This window comes from Dysidea avara, chromosome 4 (assembly GCF_963678975.1).
Source record: "Dysidea avara chromosome 4, odDysAvar1.4, whole genome shotgun sequence".
NCBI lineage: Eukaryota > Metazoa > Porifera > Demospongiae > Dictyoceratida > Dysideidae > Dysidea > Dysidea avara.
Window position 1 is genome coordinate 42,746,280 of NC_089275.1, and position 23,134 is coordinate 42,769,413.

Consider the following 23,134-nt stretch of genomic DNA (forward strand, 5'->3'; position numbering starts at 1 on the left):
ATACTTTCTGTAACAACTTTGAGCAGGCTGTAGGACCAGGTGTCCTACAGACCTTCAGCACTTGTGCTGTAAAGCCTTAATAAATAAATAAATCCCTTTGATGCAGTATGCATTGGTTCACCAGTCACTATAATCATGTTATAAAAACAATATAAACAAAAAAAATCAGAGATTTTACATTTGAGTACGAAATATTCTTTTAAAAATCGTCTATACCAGCAGCTATACTAGTAGATGTACAGTAATACTGTACTGTATAATATTATTATTCCATTATGCAATTATTCATATTTCCTTAAGACACTTCTGTGATGGCTACTCTCAATTTTCAATGTATTCCTTGAAGTTATTTACTGTATCTTTTGAACATGACATAAATCCATCTATTTACATGAATAATCTGTCATAACTCTACATGTTGAAACTAATATTTTATTGTTTGTTTTTGGGCCATTTTATTAATTACATGTGCCAAAATTCAGATAAAAATTTTGTAAAAATAATGTACGAAATCCTATTCATATCTTGGGAATGGCTGAGGTTGGTATACATAAAATATTTTGATCTTAGGGAGATAATAATTCACAGTTATTCACTAAAAGACCTGCAAGAAGGTTTTTAAAATTAGACCTCAAGGCTAATAGGAAAAGTCATCCAAGTCAACAGGAGTTTGACCACTCCATTCCTTTTATAAACAAGCATGCCTAAAGCAATTTGATTATAAGAGGTACTCTTTAACACTGTAACAACATTTGTCAGTGAGAAGTCCATCAATGTCATGGGGAAATTTTGTTTAGTGCCCCTAGAGTGTTTAGTGCCCTAGAGTGTTTTAAGCATGTTTTGTCTTCAATTTAACTGTAGATGCATTTTACCAGATACCTGTGTAGATGTGTAAGCTTCTTTGTAGAATGGTTATTTTGCATTATTTGTAATGTGGGTATGGTCCGTATGCAAAACCCAGAATGTGCAATGGCAGCAAATGGTCAGTTTATATCTTCACTAGCATCCATCTTTAGGAAGCAGTGATAAGGTGCTAGCTTCAATTTTGCTTCAGCACTTTGTCGAAAATATGTTCCATCTTCTGTACTCATGTTTGGATTGTGTGACAATTTTAAAATCAAACAGTACGGTGGTACTGTTTAGGCCCCTATTCGATGGTTAATTTTCTCTCAGAGGAGGTTGGACGCGCTATAAGCGCTACTTAAATATATTGCTCTTAATTGCATTCTTTTCTTTGGTATTTCACGTGACCCTCAATAGTCGCAATACTAAACTGAAAAACTATGGAGTTCACTGAGGTTCGTTAGATATTCAGATTGTCCTTCACGTAGGCTTCAAGGCTATGTACTTTGTTTTCTCAAGGCACTTGAGATTCAGGGTGAAATTAACAAATTGTGATTTGGTGCATACAACTTCACTAGACTTATCACGTACGCTTTCTGTAATAAAACAATGACCCTTCACTGCGTTACACTGAGATCGCTGTATTACCTTCCTCAATAAAACTGATTTTGCGTAATTTATTTTATTGGCGCTTTAAGCTCTGGCTTTGTTACCAGCCAAATCAGCGGGGTTTGCTGGGGATCGCCACGCAGTTAGATTTAGAAATACATAAACTTTCAAATGCACTATAGTTTTAATAAAATTGTCTTAAAATGAAGATTTTCCAATGAAAATGTACAGCTCACGTGAACGCGTCCAACCTCCTCTGAGATTTGCTCTGTGCATGCTCAGAAGAACACGTGATACCAAACCGTCATCGATGACGTTTTTAAATTAACGCTACAGTGCGCCAGGGGTACTGTTGTGTTGCAGTGTTGTTTCCTTGGCAAATTACTGCAGTGGATTCTATTTTCGGCTGTTTTTCAAGTCAACTGAGATTCTGCTAGCTCGACAGAGCACGATTGCAACTAAAAACCAATGTTAATTTGTGGGAGGAAAGTAGGAGAATTTGGACAAGGTCTGTACATCAGCGTATTAATAATATAATGGCCTAATGGTAATGCCCTCCCACCCACATCATAATAAATAGAAAGACTGGATGAGAAACTAATAATCACCAAATAGGGGCTTTAAGTAGGAATCCCCCTGAAATGACGTATGCCGCCAAAAAGATCACCTTTTAAAAACCAGCTTAGAAACTTCTTATGCGACGAAAATCACTTTTACAGAATAATATTAGTCCATCTAACATCAAATGTAGCGTTAAAACAAGAAAATGCTTACTGGCGGCCGGATATAGAATTTTTAAAAAGGTAGTGGTTACATTTCTTAGCTAACTTTGACAATTCTCCTTGTTGTTTCCATCACCTTTGTCCCTGTTCCCATTGTTCCAAGAATCCTGCATCTAACAATTTTAACCACTTGTAACTAAGTATGTAGATGTTAGTATATAGTTATTATTTAATGTATGTTAGGTTATCAGTGTAGGTCACTGGTAGACCCTCAGAATTATTATTCTGTAAAGCATTATTATTATTATTATTATTATTACTGAACCGAAAGGTTTTTATTTTCGCGTCTAGTAGTTTCCCTGAGCATTCGACTTTAGGGGACGCGAAAAGTAACATTAGCATTAGGGTTAGGCTCGGGTTCAGCTTTGGTTTCTTTTTCACTGTTAGGTTACGTTCTTCTTACTGTATTATAGTGTATATAGTGAGACTACTACTAGAGTAGCGTTTATAAGGTAGAAAAGTAGGTGTAGTGCATAGCTAGCAGCGGTGGCACAGTGGTAAGCCCACTGCTTACAGTTCCAGCAGTCCAGGGTTTGAGCCCAGGTTGAGTTTTGTGGGTTTTTTTTTTGTTTAGTGACCCTTTTTTGTCTAAGTTTTACTGTCGGTTCAATAGCGAGCCCGGCTTATTGAACCGACTTTCGGTTCAGTTTATGTAGTTGTAATAGTTGTTTGTAATTGTAATAGTTACCTGTGCCAAAAACAGCACAGCTGTAAAAAAGGCGAGGCCAAGATTACACAAGTACATGTTCATGGAGTAACTACAACCAAAAGACATGATATCAAAATCTGGCCAAGAAAGCATTTACAGTATAGGCACTTTTATGTATTCGTTTTCTATATGCTTCACATTATCACATCCAGCTAGCTGTACATGTGTCCTTGCAATATAAACAATACTACTGAGATGATAAAAGATGATTACACTGCATTGTTACCAAAATTGATTTAACTAAAAATTTACAATTGGTTTCTACTTGGCCATCTTTTTGCACTGTATATTAAAATAAAAAGATGGCCAAGTAGAAACCAATTGTAAATTTTTAGTTAAATTAATTTTGGTAACAATGCAGTGTAATCATCTTTTATTATCTCAGTATTATTGTTTATATTGCAAGCACACATGTACAGCTAGCTGGATGTGATAATGTGAAGCATATAGAAAACGAATGCATAAAAGTGCCTATACTGTAAATGCTTTCTTGGCCAGATTTTGATATCATGTCTTTTGGTTGTAGTTACTCCATGAACATGTACTTGTGCAATCTTGGCCTCGCCTTTTTTTACAGCTGGGCTGTTTTTGGCACAGGATATCACAACTTTTTGTTGAATGGAGAACATACAGTTACTGAAGATTGGCTATTATATTAATACATATATAGGAGACAATGCATGCATGCATGCACGATAACAGCTTCAGTATCAGATTAGCTAGCTAAATCAGTAGCAAAAGCTTCAAGTTCAGTGTTTAGAAGCGCTACTAAAAGTGACTTGCTAAGAGAAAACTCGTTCAAACCGTTCAAATTTCCCTTAAGGACTCACGTGATATTTTGCGTGATGTTTCACATGAAAATAAGAACCGGGGATAGTGACAAAGTCGAGGCTGCCATCTTAATGGTTCTTCCTGAAGCGGTGGATTGGTGATATAACTAGTCTGTGTGTGTAACAAGTGGAGGCGAATCGGCTGCTGAATGCATCACACTATTCTCCCAGCGAATTGTTCGTGTATAAGTCATTGTAAACGGATATATAACTACCGTCGTAATTTTAGACAGGAATCCCCCACACCATAGCAGCTTCCTGGGATCAGAGTTGGGGTAGTTACTTCAGAAAAGTAACTAGTTACTAGTTACATGTTACTTTTATCCCATGTAACTTAGTTACAGTTATAATTACTTTTCAAAAGGTAACTAAGTACTCTAGATATTAGTTACTTTCGTAGTATAAATTATGACTTGTTTTTAGCTTTTGTAACATGAATTTTGCTTAGATATGCATCATTAAGGGATGCAATACATATGTGCACTTAAAATAACAATTCTGTGGCTATTTCAGGTCAGTTTTAATTATTACTAGTATTTGCTACATCTGCAGTGTTACTCAAGCTGAATTATAGAGAACAGTACACAGAATCTGTCTACTTAATGTGACTGTAGCATGTATGGCACAAAAATTGAAGTGCTCTTGCTTTAAAGCATAATTAGTTATAGTTACAATGTAACTATTGTAATTAGTTACTATTGTAACTTAGTTACTTTTAAGACAATTACTCCTAGTTACAAGTTACTAGTTACAAAGTAAGTAACTAGTTATATTACTAGTTACTTTAAAAGTAATCAGTTACGTAACCTAGTTACCCCCAACTGTGCCTGGGATTATATATATTATATGCTTTTGTAGGCCAGATCCTTGCAGCTGGCTTGTAGCTAGCAGCTGTGTGGGTCAGACCGCGAACAAGTTGAGCTGAACCCTAGTGAGAAAACAGCTAAAAATTATATACTTTTATGGCTTCCTCTAATGTATGGTGAAATCTTTGGCTATAAATAATGTGTCAGGCATTTGAATGATTAGCAAATAAGTCAATACGTACATACAGTATACCATAATTACTATGCATCAATCGATTGATGTGATGATAATATGTGCAGATCTGAGACAACCATGGACCCTACTATATAGTAACTGGGCAGATATATAGAGTTATGTATACTCTGATATAATTGTTGAGTGTTGTAGTTTGCCAATGGTCAAAGCTAAATTAACCATTTTAGATAGCTTTTTGTGATGTTGAAGGTGTCAGGCAAACTCCAGTTAGGGGAAGAATATTTTTCAAAACAGGAGAGGAACATGCTTAGGCCCGCAAGGTACAGGCTTAGTCTACTTACCATATTATATATAATGCACATACATGTATCAACGTATTGCACTACTAACCCCCCCTTCGGGCATATATAGGGCTATAGTGGACACAACCGAATGTTAAATTCCCCATGGTAGGACAAACCTATTGTGTCAAATCCCCACCATTGGCTCCAGTTGCAACGTGGGGGATTTGACAACGTAGAAAAATACTTGGGTGCTTAATGAATTGCCCCATAGTGGAAGCAGTAGTTTCATGTCAATTCGCCTTGTAAAGCCCCACTTACATCCAAGGGGGGTGGTAGGGTAACACATTGGTAGGTGCATAATGAGTTTGCATCATAAACCTTGTGTTGAAATTTAGTCTGTCTTGCTTTTTTCAGCTAATGTACTTATCCTCAAACAATCAGGACTGGAAAAACTACAAATTGTCTTCTACTTTTATCTATCAACTATCCAATCACTGCTAGTTTATTAAAATTTCCTTTGCTGTTGTAACTTGTTTACCATTATGCTATAACCATTAGTCCCTCCTAGTCTATATGTCTTCTAGCAACTAAAATTGTTATGTCAACAATGTAGGTGAGAACCACAAAAGAAGTCAAGTAATATACTCCAAAATTGGTCATCAATTGCTGCAGTATGCAGAATACATCTTGGGAATGACTATGTTGGATGCTCACTTTAACAATAATCATAATAGTGGAAGTCAGTGTTTGTTGACATGTTAGTCTGACTATGATTACATGTTTTTAGTTAGCTGTGCCTTACCATACTGTATCCCTTTCTGTATATGCAGGGTGGATACTGATGTTGTGACTGTTGGCGGGTGAGTTTATGGTCAATGGACAAATCACACAAATGGTGAAGAAAAATAAGATGTGGTACCAAGACCCCACTACTATAATGAACTCTTGGTGGTACTTCATAGCCAAACACTAGTGTATCTGGCTTCTTGTGCTATTGTAGTAATTTTTTAAAAATTTTATGGGATCATCATAATGTAAATGTTTACTATTACAATATATCATGCTATCATTAAAGAGTTTCTATAATTGTGGGTGGTTGCATGAGGGTCTACGAAGTGCTGTGACTGAACGGTGATGCACTGATGCTGGCTTTTTAAGTCAACACTGAAGTTTCACAGGCACTGAAGGGCTGGGGCGGGATTAGAGATGTGCACGGGTAATTCAGCAGTAAATTACTTCAACTGTATCACTACAGAGGGTATGAAACAGCTGGCTATAGCTATGTACGGCCCTGCATGGGCCGGAGTCACGCTGACGAGTCAGTGGAGGCATACCGTGGCGAAATTAAAACAAATCAGTGACTGCTCACAATTAAACCAAGAGTTGACAGCACCGTGACAGTGTCTATCAAATCAGCCAGCTCGCTATGGCTAATGACTTTGCCCACTTCCACACCGTTTGGGTTTGGGAATTGAGGCAGGCGCCTCACACCTCGACGTCATGGCGGCAAGTTTGAATCTTCAAAGAGCACAAAAGCGATCTCATAAACTAACAAACAACTTTTAGCGAAATTAAATGTACAGATACATTGTGTAAAAAGCCCCTGATAGCCGCAGCCTTTTTACAATACGACTTCATGGTTGAAAGAAAATCGCTCCAATGGGATGCAATGACGAAGAAAACGAAAAAAAGAACGATGCACATTTGAATAAATAATTTAGGTAAATGGGTGGGCGATGGAACAAACTACTCAAACAATTCGCCTGACTTTTTGTGTGGTAGTTACCCATTATACAAAGGTTACATGCCCCTGGTTTCGAGGTGGAATCTTTTAGTAAGCCTGAGATTTCACCATGCGGATTTTAGATTTGATACCAAAAATCTGAATTGATAGTGGACCATGAATGAGGTACCAGGAATAACATATGGGTTGAGTGACAGTGGATGGATGGACATGGGACTCTTCAAAAAATGGCTTTTAAAGCATTTTCTCTAGCATGATAGCTCAAGTCGACCAATCCCTTGACTCCCTGATGGTCACAGTTCCCACTATAATTTAGACGTGATTAACCTGGCTAAGGAGAATGGTGTAATCATGTTCACTTTAGTGCCACACACAACCCATGTAATGCAACCACTAGACACGGCAGTGTATGGACCTTTAAAGACACATTAGTATGATTATCTTCAAAAAGAATCCAGGAAAGGTAATTAACAAGTATCTTTCTAATTAAGTGTTTTCAAAAGCATGGCATAAGGCTATATATTTCTCTTGAAAGCATATTTAGTGGTTTTCTTTTTGGAATATACCTATTCAACCCAAGCATAATTCTAGATTAGAATCCTGGTAATTCTAGAAAAATACATCTTCAAAGGTCCGAGGAAGCCGTAATTGTGAACAAGAAGACAATGAGAATATTGAACTGCAACAACCTTCGCAGCCAAAGAGGAAGAATGCTTTCATAGGCAACTTTTAATTTACATGATCCAAGATACATTTCCTGGCTTCAAATTAACCACCCTGAGGCAGATTTTACTATCTATTCCACTGAAACCAGCTTGCTTGATATTTCCCAGACACTAGTCCTCCTGATGCTGTTACAATTTGTGATGATTCTTATGCCGATTACACCAGTTTGAAAATTCTGAAACAGGAGAGGCTAGTGCAAACATGACTAATTCTGACATTACTAGTACTCCAAGTCGAGAAAATGCTATTGGAAACCTGACTCCAACTACTCCTTCAAAAGATTCTGCAAACCATACAGGCAATGTACATAGTGATGCACAAGTTAAACGTCCTAATATCATGTCCAAATATCTTTTTCAGTATGTGCCAGTTCCCCCCAGAGAAGAAGAAGAAAGCATCACATACCAAAGTTACTGGATTACGGGTACTCACAAGTGCAGAAAGAATTGCCATTTTGAAAATCAAAGAGGAAAAGAAACAGAAAGAAAACAAAGAGAAAGAAAAGTGAAAATAAGAACGATTAAATAAAAGAAGGCAAAAGGAAGAACAGGCTAAAAAACAAGCAGAAGAAAAGAAAAGAAAAGAAGTGTTACTGCAAAGAATACTAGTAAACGAAACAAGAGATCTCCTATTGATAATGTGTTAACTGCTGTAGCTACTGTTACAGAGGAAACAATTGATGATACTACAATATCCAATAATGGTACTAGTACCTCGGTATCAGTACAGTCCTTGTAATCATGTTTCAAATACCTTCTCCAAGTTTGATTTTTTGCACTTGGAAATGAATCACATTCCATAAATTATACTTTTTCTTTGACTTCCCTGAAACTCTAGGTATGTTACCATAGATCGGGAAATATTCGACAGCAAGAATATTTCGTGGTTGCCTCTACCAACGGAAATAAATTACGCGAAACATTTTCACCCTTGAATATTTTCTATTTGTGAAATATTTTTTTGGAGGTCGAGCCATCAAAATCCCAAGGTCGAAGCACTTGAGCATAGATTATCAAGAGAGATCTATGACTTGAGGAATGAGTACACTGTTGGAGAAGTAAGACTAATGGCCTACCGTCAGGGTTCCAATATCTGCTAGAATAAGTTCGCATGTCACTGTAGCCACAAATTTAATATATTTATAGTGTCTAGCTAGCTAGTGGTTGAGGCTGACCTCTGTCACAGCTGGGCATCCATCACAATTGCCTGTTCAATGTACAACAGGTACCTGTATATCAACTTTTATCGTATCTTGCATGCTCATTTCTGGACAAAATTATTTGCTATACAGAAAAATTCATTGGTAAAATATTTTCATGGCTTGTGCTGTCCGCAAAAATATAACACATTGAATTTATTTTTGAACTAAATTATCTCGAACGAAAATTTCCTAATTTACAGTATGTTGAGAATTTTTTCTAAATTTTTAAATTTTGTACAAATTGTGTAAAACCAATTTTGACACAAACTAGGGCCCAAACGAACTTGGATTGTCAGGGTTCGAACATTCATCAACTAAAGTTCACGAATCTTTCGAACTTTTAAATGGAGCTGATTCTTGTTTACAAATTATAAATCACAGCATATTAAATGTTAAATGCATGTCTCACACACACATGCAGTTGTACTGACTCGACAGTTTTACTGAGAAAACTTGAAATCGAATACCACTTGAAATTTAATACCACAAGTAAAAATGTTTGTGATTACTAGGTTTTAAATACATTTTACTACTGCTATACAGTTGAGACAAGTGACTGGCACCACATAGAAACCTTAAAACCACATAGAGGCATGGCGTGTGACCACCACTAAATCATCAACACATAACTTAATTAAATTCGTAATACCATATGTCTGGCCTCCCCCACATCATTATGGAACAAAGCAAAATGGATAGCTAAACTGTATCACTATCTAATTAGTAACTATAGTTCGAACTGTTCAACCCACATTCGAATGTTCATTCATTCGATCGAACGAAACTTTGAATTCACCTAAGTTCGTTTGGGCCCTAACACAAATGACAGACTATACTTTACTTCTAACAGTGCCTATATTAGCAGCATACTGACCTTCTCAGCTTCTGGGTTTTTTTTGACATTGTTAGATTGTACTTGATGTAAAAGTTTTCTTGCAATCATTTCAAAAAGTTCAGTGACTCCTTGACCTGTTTTTGCACTTATTTCCACATAGGCAAAAAGTTCGAGAAAATCTGCATACTCTTCAACATATATCCGATCCACCACTCTTTTATTTGTTTCATCTATCTTGTTTGCAACAACTACAATAGGAATTTCTTTATCAAGAAAGAAATTATGCCATCTGCATGCATCGTTGAATGATTTTTCATCACAGCAATCATACACTACTATCACAGCATGTGCACGTCTGTACAAATCTAATTCATAACTATCCTGTACAAATGACAATTTGTATTACAATACAGTAAACAGCAAATGTTAATTTAAAAAACATGGACACAAACTTACAAACATGTACAATGCAGATGTTCTATACACGATCACCATAAATACGGTAGTTTCAGGCCAATAATGTGTGCTATTTTTAGAGCAAATGATATATATATATATATATATACATACCACACCTGTGGTTGAGATCAAAAGCGCCGCACTGTGGTTTATAACTGATATACCACGGCAAACTGTGGTATATAACTGATATACTACGCTTTGTGGCTACGCTTACCATTTATGGTGTAACTTCACACATTCCTAGAAATCCTTATCTAAATGGTAAACAAGTCTCTAATAACAAGCGCCTAAATCAACTAACACTTATTCACCTCAGGAACTGGAACAAGTTTCGATGAACTCTCGTCTCCTTCGTGGATAACTCACTAATCGCGACTATGTGGGCGTGGCACCGTTAAAAGTGTAAAACGTCTGATCCATCAAGAATTTCTATTGATTTCCATCTCCAGGAGGTGTTGTTTCACTATAACTTACTATCTATAATCGTTTTCATCTACTGGGGTGTAGAATATAACAGTTATAACACGATTACTCGGGATATGACTAAATATACGCATACTCACTCGAGCGCTGCGCGTTCTCATGAATCATGTGTATATTTTAGTCATATCCCTCGTAAGCATGTTATAACTATGAAATATACTACAACATCAATATCATGTCCTGTACAATAACTCTAATAGCAGCTTGTAGTATATTTTTGATATACTCAGAGATGGGGAAGTTACATGGCAAAAGTAATATATTACATATTACTAGTTACTTTTTTACAGATGTAATATATTACAGTTATATATTACTAAAAATACAATGTAACTTGACAATATTACATATTAAGTTACTTATTAATATTACATATTAAGTTACTTATTAATATTAAGTTACTTATTAATAGTACAGTGGATCCTCACTAATCCGAACAGTTCTGTTCTCAAGTTGACAAAAGTCTGTTCAGATTAGTGAATTTGTTTGGATTAGTGAACCCATTGATTATATACAGAACCTAATTCAATTACTCTAATAGAACATACGTTTGTTTGCAAATACTCTAATAAAACAGTCATTTGTACTGTTCGGATTATCGAGCGTTCGGATTACTGGAGTTCGGATTAGTGAGGATCCACTGTACATATTAAGTTACTTATTAATATTACATATTAACATAATTATTAAGTCAATACTACATAATTAACTCTTATTGCTTATTTACATTACTATGAAGAACTTGCACCATTACTAAAATTATTAATATGCATTGTAGTTTAAAATCACAAATATTGAATTCGAAGTACATACGTAAGCAACAGTAGTGTTAAAAAGCTAAATGACATTGGTTCTTGTTAGATAGTCCTGACTAAATAAGCTTCCAGCTTAAAGGAACTTGACAAAACGTTTGTTATATCTCATTAATAGGATTCTCTCGAATTTGCCATCTGCTAGTCTATTGCGCCTTGAGCTCAAAACAAGACTGCCTAGGCTGAAGAGCCTTTCAACAGGAGCACTTGATGGTATAGTTACGTTGTATCTCAAAAACAGCTGTTTAATTTTTGGATATTTACTCAAGCAATCAAGACTTTTTGCATTCTTGAAGTACTCGACAGCCTCATTCTCAATGTCATCTTCTGTTTGTTCATCATCATCAGTATCGAAGTCGTAAATATCCCTTTTCTTCTCATTGTGTTGTGTTGTATTCAAACCACTTGTATCATCTTCTTCAGTTACAGTGACACTTTCTAGGGCACGCAATTCATCTATCATCATTTGTTTGTATGCATCCTTCTTTTCTTGCAAATCAACCCACTTCACCTTAAACTTAGGTGATGCATGTGCAGCAATTATGGCTTCTTTGGAATCAAAGACGTGACTAAACCTCCTCTTAATCGAGCTCTCAATGGCATACACAAGCCTTGTTGCTGCTGGTGATAAATTTGGTATTTCAGCTTTGTTTTTTTTGACAATTGTTTGAAGTGTTAGAAGCAAAGTGCCATAATAACAACGGTCCTCTCCTTGAAGGATGTCTAATCCTCTTGAAAGTGGCTCAAGAACAACACAATACTCCTTCAAAAATACCAGCTCCTTCTCTGTAAAACTTCGAAGACTAATGCTAGTGCATAGCTCATTCAGGGTTGCAGATGGGTTTTCAATCACTCTAGAAACAGCATCGTACTGCGAGTTCCAACGCGTTGGTGACGGAACCAATAATTTTTTCTTCAGTTTATCACTCATCTTGTCTGCAGCCAGTGTTGATCTCCTCATCTTGTTCCACAGTGCTGTGCACTTTCCAAAGGAACTTCTATAAAGACTTTTTGACAAGGTACATGATAGCAAGTGCTTTTCAACATCGGTAGTAGCTACCAAATTCAAAGTGTGGGATGCACATCGCTGGTGTGGAGGAAGCTCGTGTTCAACCTGTGTCAGATCATCATTCTCTTGATCCAGTATCATTACATCATGCAAATCTGTAAAGGTTACATCGTCATCTAGCACTACACCATCATCATCTGTAATTGAATGTTCACCAGTGTCGTCAAGGTCAGTTTCCTGCACAGAAAAAGTGTTGAAGGCTTTCACAAAATTCGACCCATTATCGGTCACTGAAGCACTGATCTTACCATGCAACCCAAAGCTTCTGTGGACTTCTTCAATCTTTGCTGCTAGGATATCGTAAGTGTGATGCCCAGTAATACGAATACAAGCGATGGCTGCCTTCTGCCTTTATAAAGATTTTTCATTGATCCAATGGACGGTCATACCTAGATAACTTCTATGTTGTGCAGTCCAGACATCAGCCGTAGTGGAAACTTTCTCTACTGTGCCCAAAGTTTCCTTGATCAGTCTCATCATTGCATCATATGCCTGTTCTATGTATGAAGATAGCGTCTTCCTGTCAGGTAATTGTACAGGGCGAGGTGAGAGCTCGTTGCTCAACTTTTGAAAGCAGGGGACTCTACTGTTGTCAGAGGTAGCATATCATCAATGATATATTCCATTACTAACTTCCTAACTTCTTCTGATGATACACCTCTTTTGTCCAGTGTTGCCTGTCTTTTAGCCTCACTACCTCCATCGTCCTCTGCAGATCTCTTACGCTTCACAGTCTCTGGTAAGATGCCAACCAGATTCACAGTTTTATGAACAGAATCCAAGTGTTTCTTAAAATTTGAAGTTGTATTCCTGGCACAGGAGAGAGGTTTGGCACTGGCTGAACAAAGAGTACAACGAGCTCTTATGTTTTTATCACCTTCCTCTACTACTTCGAAGTAGTGGCTATACTTCCAATGATACAATGTAGCTTCCTTTACTCCTTTGCTAGTTCTAGTGCCCGTATTACTGCTACTACTGTCGCTAGCCCGACTTGCAACGATGACCACTTCTTCAACTTCCGACATCAGCATGACTAACCACGTGTATTCACACACATAGTGCGCATTAAATAGTATAGCCAATACAGTCACGTGGTATATAGGACATGCGTGGTCTGTCTAGATTTCTGACATAAGCAGAGCCCGTAAACCGGCGGAAAGGAGCATTCAATGCTGATGGATTGTTAGCTACTACTCTTTAAACATGTAAGTTACTGCAGCTAGCAATGAAAAGTAACGAAGTGTTACTTGCACGAGTAGCTAACGCATCGCTACAAATTAACTTGTAATGAAGCGTTACGTGTGTCACGAAGCGTTGCTTGTAATTTACAAGTAACGGAGCGTTACTTGTAACGGAGTGCTTGGTTGCCTAAGTAACTGAAGTTATATTACTCTACCAGCCGAAGTAGCGCGTTATAATACTCTAAATTCCAAATTGTAATATATATTACGTAACGCGTTATATTATGTAACGCGTTACCCCATCTCTGGATATACTATACAGCAAACCATAGATACTAGACTTATAATAGGGATTGGCAACGCATTATAAATTATTATTTTCGTAAATTAATGCGCGTTTTGCTGTTTCGCTGGTGAAGTAAAAAATGGTGGAGCCTTTGAGTGACTGGCACTTGAGCAGGTGTGCAGTGCACGTATTCTTCGTGCGTTAAAGCTGAAGCTATGGCTATATGAAGTACAGTGAAACCTCACTTAGTGGCCACTTCAGTAATGAGCCCACCTCATTATAGTGGCCAGGTCCAGCAAGTCCAAACGTATTTCCATTATATTACATTTATTTAATTTTCATTAATAGGGCCACCTCATTATTAAGGCCAGTGGCCACATGCCACAGAACCAAACTAGTAAAACTAATACAATGTTCCCTCAGTAAAGAGGCCAGCTAAGCAGGCAATCAAGGTACCACTGCAAAAGTTGCTGCTCTTAAGTGCATATTTTAACTACTGAAAGCGGTACCCATTATTCTGGCTGTATGCTTCATGCTTTTCCAACCATTATGTCTCAAGTAATGCTGGAATAATTTGGTACATTTCTACCTTTCTCTGTAATAAACCCTACATAGTGTGTTTAGATCAATTGTAGCTACATTGCTATTACAGCAACTATAGGCAGTTGCTGGTTTGTTGAAAACCTCAATAATAAGGCCATTTTGTTTTATGGCCGCATTAATGAGGTTTTCGGTAATAGGGCCACCTCAGTAATAGGGCCACTTATCATGGGTCCCATTGGTGGCCCTATTAATGAGGTTTCACTGTACATTGGATGGGTAAGTTTCTTATTTGTGTGTATTATAGTACGTTCATGTTGAGTGAATCCTCAAAAACATTTAATAACTCATGGATGCAATTACACATGATCTTGAAATTTGGCTCATTTGTAGTACTGCTTGATCCGCTAAAAATATTTTGAAATCTTTTTGTTCAATTTGACATAATATTTACGGCCAATCAAAATTTTCACAATACATTTCCTATGGGGAAGCCATATAAGTACAGTGTCCATTACAGCCCTTTCCCGAACTTGTAATGGAGCCAAACCGTACATGTCTGTTGTTGACACCTTTGCTGTTACCAATAATCATCTGGTTGGCTGAAATGTTAACTCTGTTGAGAAAAAATCCACTTTTAATTTTAGCTGTTTTTCAGGATTCAGCTCAACGTGAACATACTATAGCACGCTGTCATTTTGTTATTTACCGTGGAGTTCAACGCTATTTACCATTGTGTAGTTTTTTGAAGTGACACAACATTCTTAAACAATGTTAACATTTCCCACCCTTTTATTTTGACCTTGGAAGTGTTAATGGATCAAAATTTCTAACAATAGGAACGTCATTTGAGGGGGAATGCTTGTTTACGGGGAATTTCATAGCGATATTTGTACAAGTTTGTGTAGTTTTACTGAGCTTCGTGAAGTACTGGCTAAAGAGTTTCCATGGTTCAGTACAAATGTTAACTTTGGAGAATGTTAGTTTATGAATCCTTCCTGTTACTTTCGTGTAGGCAGAGTTTAAAATGAGCAACAGAAAATTTCACATGTATAGTCTTGGCATCAGAACTTTGATGAAAGGACAGAAATTACAAGAAATTGGAAGACCACCTAAGAACCAGAGGGAAGAACATTACAGATAATGATCTAGTGTGTGCTCTTTAGCAAGGGTCTCAAACTGGGTTTTTGGAATTACGTTGATGCTATTGCTGAAAGCTTTGCTTTAATGTGTGTGTGTGTGTGTGTGTGTGTGTGTGTGTGTGTGTGTGTGTGTGTGTGTGTGTGTGTGTGTGTGTGTGTGTGTGTGTGTGTGTGTGTGTGTGTGTGTGTGTGTGTGTGTGTGTGTGTGTGTGTGTGTGTGTGTGTGTGTGTGTGCATGGCTGCTATACTATTACCAAAGGCTTTGCTTTAGTGTGTGTGTGTGTGCTGCATTACCAACACATAGGTGTGGTAATAAGAAAACAATGAGTGACATGTTTTTCGAATTTGTTTCAAACAAATTACCCTCATGAATATAATTATGCACATAATAATATGACTTGACTTAATATGACTTTTACCAACTACCTCTGTAAACAATCTAATGAAATTGCATATTGCACAAAGGTATCTAATCTCCTTTGGTATTAGTCTTACGTGCCAGACATTTTGTTTGGGGACTGCAAGTAAATTACCTGGTCACTGTTTTCAATATTCCATGATCACAGCTGGAGTGTTGACAGGGCTAACTCTACACATTGTATAGTTCACATCCTTTACATAGCAAATGGTTGAATGTGGGTTACAGCCTTTTTTTTGCTGAACTTTGAAAGTACCGTGGGCTTAGGTTCTTGACTTCCCCAATAAAGAGTTGAATCTGGTTCACTACGCATATGTAAATTTATCACTTTTAGTGCAAAAAATATGATGACGTAATTTATTATATTTTGGGAAAAACTGTGCAACAGAATCCAGGAGTCTTTCCTGCTGCCCACATAAAATGTCTGGCAGGAGAAATTACTCTGGTGTAATGAATTATTTGTGGTGTGTTTATGTAGTAGTCTTAATTTGATTTTTGATTTATTGTAATGCTAGGTAAGCTGTTAGCATCTGAGTGAGTAGTTGCAGAACCAACAGACCTGCTGGCAGACTAGATGGAGTCAGAAGTATAACACAAGACAAGCTACAACAGGCCCATGCAAGAGTAGAGCAAGAACCAACCTCCTAGTCGGATTTGCAATGTTTACATCATGTAGTTTCATATGACATGTAAATAATAGCCTGGCAAGGTGTTGTTATTTGTAACTTTGAGTTGTATGGCACATGAATCAAAGTTGTATAGGGTGTATGAACTGTACTATGTTTGATCTTGTGTGAGTACTGCCTCATGGATACGGGATGTCCCTCATTGTTGAGACCAAGGATGATGCTTCACTGGTTCAGTTGATGGTCTCGTGTACATAATAGGTCTTAGAGTTCAGGAGCTGTAAAAGGAGGGGCACACCCAGTCCACTACAGTACCTCATTGAACTTGAGTGGTCTAAACTGATGGAGTGTAATCATCAATGCTGACTTCAAAGGTTCAGATATACTCTAATAAAGCAGTCAATAACTCTAATAGAACAGTCAGTTGTTGAAGTGTGAATAATTTGTGGTTCTGTATAGGTAAGCCAGAGAGATGTGAGGATGTCCTATAGTTAAATTCATGCTTTAGCAGATTAGCTACAGCTTCTTGGCATACTTTTGTCCAGATACAATATGGGAGAGGGAAAATTGTTCCGTCCCAGATCCGCCATTAGAAAGATGGCAAGAGAAAGTTATTAATCTCAGCTGCTTAACGCTCATCTATTAGTCTAGTCTTCTCACTGTCGTAATGCAAGAGATAAAGACGCAAGGCACCTTCACTGCACTGCATAAAGACGTAATAAGGCAGGTTTCACTTCCGTACTGAAATTCCATCACGCATGCTAGTAAGAATCCCTAACGGAGCTACGTACCTTTAAAGACTAAATCTTCATTGAAACATATGAAACATTCTCAGTAGCATAGCGGTCAGCTGGTCAGTAGTGACTTGAAATTTCCTAAGAGTATTACGGGAAAGCAAAAACGCGGATTATTTCTGTTTACGCCTCCGTTGCCAATCCTTATTATAAGTCTAGTATCTATGAGCAAACTAGCCAATAGAATTAGTATATCACTTGTACATTAGATATACGCATATGATTAGCTAAATTTTTTTGATAGTGTTTAGTTTTTTACCAGTTAGGCATGTCTGACTTGACAACTACCACTACCATAGTAACCGATATCTGTTACGTAGCAATCGTTGCTAGGCAACCACTACTAATTCTACAATTGATTTTGGTACCATAGCAATGGTCGTTAAGTAACCACCAAAAAGCTTGTAACTAGGACAGTTTTACATTTTGTTCCCTAGCAACAGTTGCTATGGATTGTTGGACCAACTTGCAAGAAGGTTGCAGGCTGCAACACATGTGCATACTCCTTGAGCATGCTAACCACAAGGAATTACTTACCAGCACTAATAATGGTTAGAAATTGCTGTTACTGCTTCCAAGTGGGAGACGAGATATTGTATTAACATATTATACTACAGATATCACGGTATTCAAAATATATACCAAAAGATATACATAATAGGAAAGGGTGCTATAGTGCAAGGTGAAATGATATCTAGTATAACATATACATATATTCAGTATATAATATAACTTCTGTAAAATATATCAAATACGTACTTACGTATCGTGGTATTAATGTAAATTAAAGTAACAGCCCTACCAAATTCCATGGTAGCTCAGCAAGCCTCAAGTACAAATTACCATGGAGTGGCACAGTCAAAATCTGAGTACATCAGCACATACACTGTCACATGGTTACCCCATAAATATGGGATCAAAACATGCCAACGGGTATTTTAAAAAAAGAGAGAGGCGGTATCAAAACCAATATAACTAAATATCAGTCTATACTAACAATATTGGTATATCGCCCAATCAGTTAGATAGTCAGTCAGTCAGTCAGTTAGCATAAAATTCTGTTTAAATTTCAAAAATTTCATAGAAATTTGTTGGAAGGGTTTAGGGTCGCTCTGAAGATGTTTATGGGCTTGGCTATGTCTAACTAATTCTACAAAGCTGTTATATAAGAAAGGTGAAGTTGTTTTCTGGGTGATATTGTTGAACAAGAAAGCCCAAACCATCATGATCCCTGTAGCACGGTTACATCTTCAAGGACACATACATATTTAGGTGCAGGTTTAATTTCTTCACTGTTCAGGGTCACTTCATCCCAAGACATGCCTTTTCACAAACTGCAGTATGTACAATACACGCATCATGAACTACTGTTTATCCTCTTTTGTGTCCCAGTTCTTTTTGTTGACAACACAAGGTATAGGTATTGATTTACAATAGCATGACATGGCTTCCCTGTTGCTGTGTTGACTACAGTGGTCCCTCGATTATCCAAACTCATTGGACCCTGAGGGTGTTCAAATAATCAAAAAGTTTGGATAATAGAACCCTATTCATTTATATACAGAGCCAAGTACAAATACTCTAATAGAACACACACTTTAGACAAAATACTCTAATAGAAAAGTCACATCCATAATTCAAAAAATTTGGATAATCAATGGCCAGATAATTGAGGGACCACTGTATTAGTAGAATTAAAAGTAGCTTTACTACAGCCTTCTCTTTTAGTACTAGAAACTTGGGTGGTGAAGTTACCCTTGAAGTCAACACGACTCTAATCACTCCATTCCTTTCATAAGCATACCTTAAGCAATTCGATTATGGGAGGTACCATTTTTAACACTGTAGCTACATTTATCAGGATGAATGGAGAAGTCCATTAATATCACGAAAAACTATTTTAGCACACAGAGTGCTTTTTAAACAGTAGACAGATTTTACCGAAGGACGAGATGGGTAAGCTTCTATGCAGAATGACTATTTGTGTGTGGTCCATATGCGAAACCAAACCTGGTCTTTGTACTGTTGTTGTGCTATAAATACAACAGCCTTACCAACTTTAGCACTTTTATCAAAAAGTAAATAATTTTTTTTTCACATTACTGCTTGATCCACTAAATAGAATAGCCAAATGATATAATAGAACTGCTAAAGCAGGTCACTGCAAATGCAAGCTTTTAGGATAACTCTGCTTGAGATTTTATGCATAAACATGCTTACTGCACGAGAACAATTTACATCTGAAAAATTAGCAATGCATTATGAAAATCACCACTGGCACACCTTCTCAGAATACATGCTTTTATTAGTACATTACTAGACAAATATACACTAACAGTACCATACATTCAAGACAATTTCAGATTCAAATTACGTAAAGCTTCCTATACAATATATTGCAGCCGATTCTTAATTACCTAAGTTTTAAATCCTTACAAATACTCTCCCTTTTTGCAGCTTGGTAGTGCCGACGTATACAGATCAAGTATCTCATAATATGTTAACATGTTATTCTAAATAAATTTGATTGGTATAGAATTTGGTCATGAGTAAGGTACAATACCACAACACACAAAATAGCATAAATCATACAGTAAGTAGTTGTTAATTGTCTGGTACCCACAGAGTATTAACAACATTTTATCAGCTTAGAGAATTATGATACTCAATAATGTACAATTAGCCTAAAGTGTAATGGATGTGCATTAGAGTAACCCAAAATATCAATTAAATAACAATGTTTCATTCTTAAAACACACGTAGTTATAAGACTATGCACTTCAGTAAAACTTATGCAATGATATCACAAGTACTCAACCAGCTTTAAAATTCCTAAATGTGTTATGTACAATTAGTAGTATGATTTGCTTACATAAAATCTACACTCATGATAATCCCAGATGTTTAGCATCACTAGTTGGCCATTTATGTCCACTTTTATACTGCCCCTCTCATTGTAATCAGACCCTAGAAATTTGTATGGATCTCTGTAGAATTTATTGTGAACAAGGCGCAACAGGATACTGGTTTTTCCAACATATCGACCACCGACTATTACAATCTTGAATGCATAATTGTACTCAGATCCACTGCTTGCCATTTCAAAACATGACGTGCCAACAATAAGGAAGAATCCACACTCTGTATCTCTGTATTGAATAGACATTAATAATAATCAACTGTAGGGAAATATTTGAAATTACAGAGCTTAAGATACCGGGGATAAGAACAAGGATGAGAATTACGAGCTTACGGGACGAGAACTCTAAAGCAAGAATGGGAACGACCAATGGAAAACACCTAATAAAGGTCATCTTATGAATATAGGTTGGATTTTAGTTTCTTTGTGTAGCATTGTTATTAGATCCTTTCGCTAAAAAAATTTAAAACTCTAATACAGCAGTCACTTGCACTACATTAAATACTCTAATAGAGCAGTCAAGAATGTTTCGTTTACTAAGATCCCACCTGAGACCTGCATCAAAAGCCTGTGAATTGATGGACTTAATACTGAAAGGTAGCTACTCCTTTGAAACTATTTTAAAATATTCAAATCAGTATTAAACATTAAATGTTTAATGGTTGAATTGTTTAAGTGTTTATGGTTTCAAAGGAGTAGCTACCTTTCAGTATTAATGACAGCTATAGACCTATAGTCAATCATTTTAATGTAGTGAATTAGTTAACCCTTAAACCTGCATAATCCAGAAAACTGGATTTAAACTTAATAAATAAGCATGCCTTGCACAAAGCACTGTAACTTTTGAAGCTTCTATCCTATGGCTACACAATTTATGTCATTCTTCTTGTGATGTAACAAGGATTAAAATGATAACAAGGGTTTTACCCTAATGCTAAATGGTGATGCTAAAACTAGCCGTGAAAATATCTTTTCGGTAAGGAAACACGCTAATTCTTTACATACCTTTATAAAATGGCCAATGACTCGATGGTGGTTGCTCTCATCACCTTGCAACATCTTCTGTTTAATTCATCGTTAAATTTTCTATCACGTTATATATGACCACGTGAGTAAACCCACGATCGAAATTAAACACTTGGCAAGAATTTTGAAACACAGAGATGCGACTCGAAGCTGTTCATCGATTCATAACAAGTCACTGCAGTTACAGTGCTCATTAAACTTCTTTAAGTAGCCCAGTGAACAGACTTTTAATTGTTGTGTTGTTGCAGGCTGTAAGAATTAAGTTACTCCACCTAGTATCGCCATGCATGCCCATATTGTGTAAACACGCATTCCCTAAAAGTTCTCTGCAGGTTTAAGGATTAAAGAAACATTCTGACTGCTCAGTTAAATGCTCTATTAGAGTGCTTCGATCGTTATAGCAGAAGGATCCAGCAATGCTGCAAAGAACCATTTTGTTGTAAAATCCATGATCCTGTATATCACATGATGACCTTTATCAGCTAGGCACTTTCTGTTGGTCATTCCCATTCCATTCCCGTTTTCCTAGAATTCTACTTACCTGATAATGTCCAGACACCACAAAATTGGATAGATTTCTATTCATAATGCAATTTGTCCGGACTAAGGGTACCATTGAAGCCCAGTTGACCTTAACCCTAAGGGCTGAGGTGGCATGTCTTCTATTAATAATAATAAAGGTCACTTGGTTGCTAGGGAATAGTGTAAATTCTTACAACACAAGGGAGTGACCACAAATGTACCATAGTCAGTCCTGTAACAATAATACAGACATGTGACATATTCAGGAATCTACTTGTACTAGTATGGTCCCACCCATGCCTTCATAAAAAAAGTAAGGTTTTAATGAAATAAAAATCCCATTATGCATTATATCAGCTCTATGTGGCAAAGAAATTCTGTGTTGCAGTGAAATTCACATTGGGAATACAATAATTTCAATTTCAGTTATTTATAGAGAAATCATCTGATGAAACCTGCAGTTACAGGTATGTATGTATGCTGTCAAACTGGCTGAGCCTGAATTCCTTTGAAATGAAATGGGGTTTGTTTATCGTCAGATATTTACTTTTTTGCAAAGGGGTAGGCGGCACCAGACTACCCACACACTGCCTTGGGATTTGATACCTACGCCTTGCAACACCTCTGGGGCTTTTCAAGCCAAAATATTTTATAGAGTCTCCTATAGGACAAGCTTCTTGACCCCAATATCTCCCTATATGACTTGAGAATGGTAGCTAGTCTAGCTCGTGGCCAAGTTTAGTTTGGCTATTAGTGTGTGAGGGTGGAGATTACGCCAACGCCAACACCACACAAAAAGAACAAAAGCAATATGGGGGTGGGGCATGGCTACTGGTGCTAGAAATTGGTAGACACTTAGGACTGATTACACTTTGCTAATCAGTGCCCGTTTATAAGGCCATGCAGGTAAACTTGATTACTTGTTTCTCATCCACAAAATTTGGATTCCCATGCGAGTGGAAGGTCATTTTTCGTTATTCATTATTAAGAAAATGCTCCAAATCAAGCTGTCTGTTACTATAGAGATTTGCTACAGCCTTTTGAGAACTAGTACTTACATTTTACCATCATTTGACATTTCTGAGGTGCAAGTGACATTTAGGGGGCATCTCCAAACTGATTTAGGTACGCTTAACATCATAATGACGCTAACTTCAGACCCCCCTCCTTAACGTCACACTATGAAAACAATGCATTGGCAATAGGAGCACAAAACACAAGGGGGTGACACGCAGGCACTCACTGTAAGTAGATCTGAGACCGTGGTCAAAGTCTAAGTCAAAGGTCA

General features: G+C 37.0%; 1 protein-coding gene across 1 annotated transcript in view; it reads right to left on the reverse strand.

Moving 5' to 3' along the window:
- The window catches only part of LOC136252242 (uncharacterized), a 29,540-nt gene that overhangs the window by 5,276 nt on the left and 1,130 nt on the right, over window positions 1-23,134 (reverse strand). The window contains exons 2-3 of the mRNA XM_066044644.1: window positions 20,251-20,527; window positions 9,605-9,946 (exon numbers count right to left, since the gene is read on the reverse strand). Of these exons, the coding sequence (XP_065900716.1) occupies window positions 9,605-9,946; window positions 20,251-20,478 (570 nt within the window). The 5' untranslated portion in view covers window positions 20,479-20,527. The remainder of the gene's footprint in view (window positions 1-9,604; window positions 9,947-20,250; window positions 20,528-23,134) is intronic.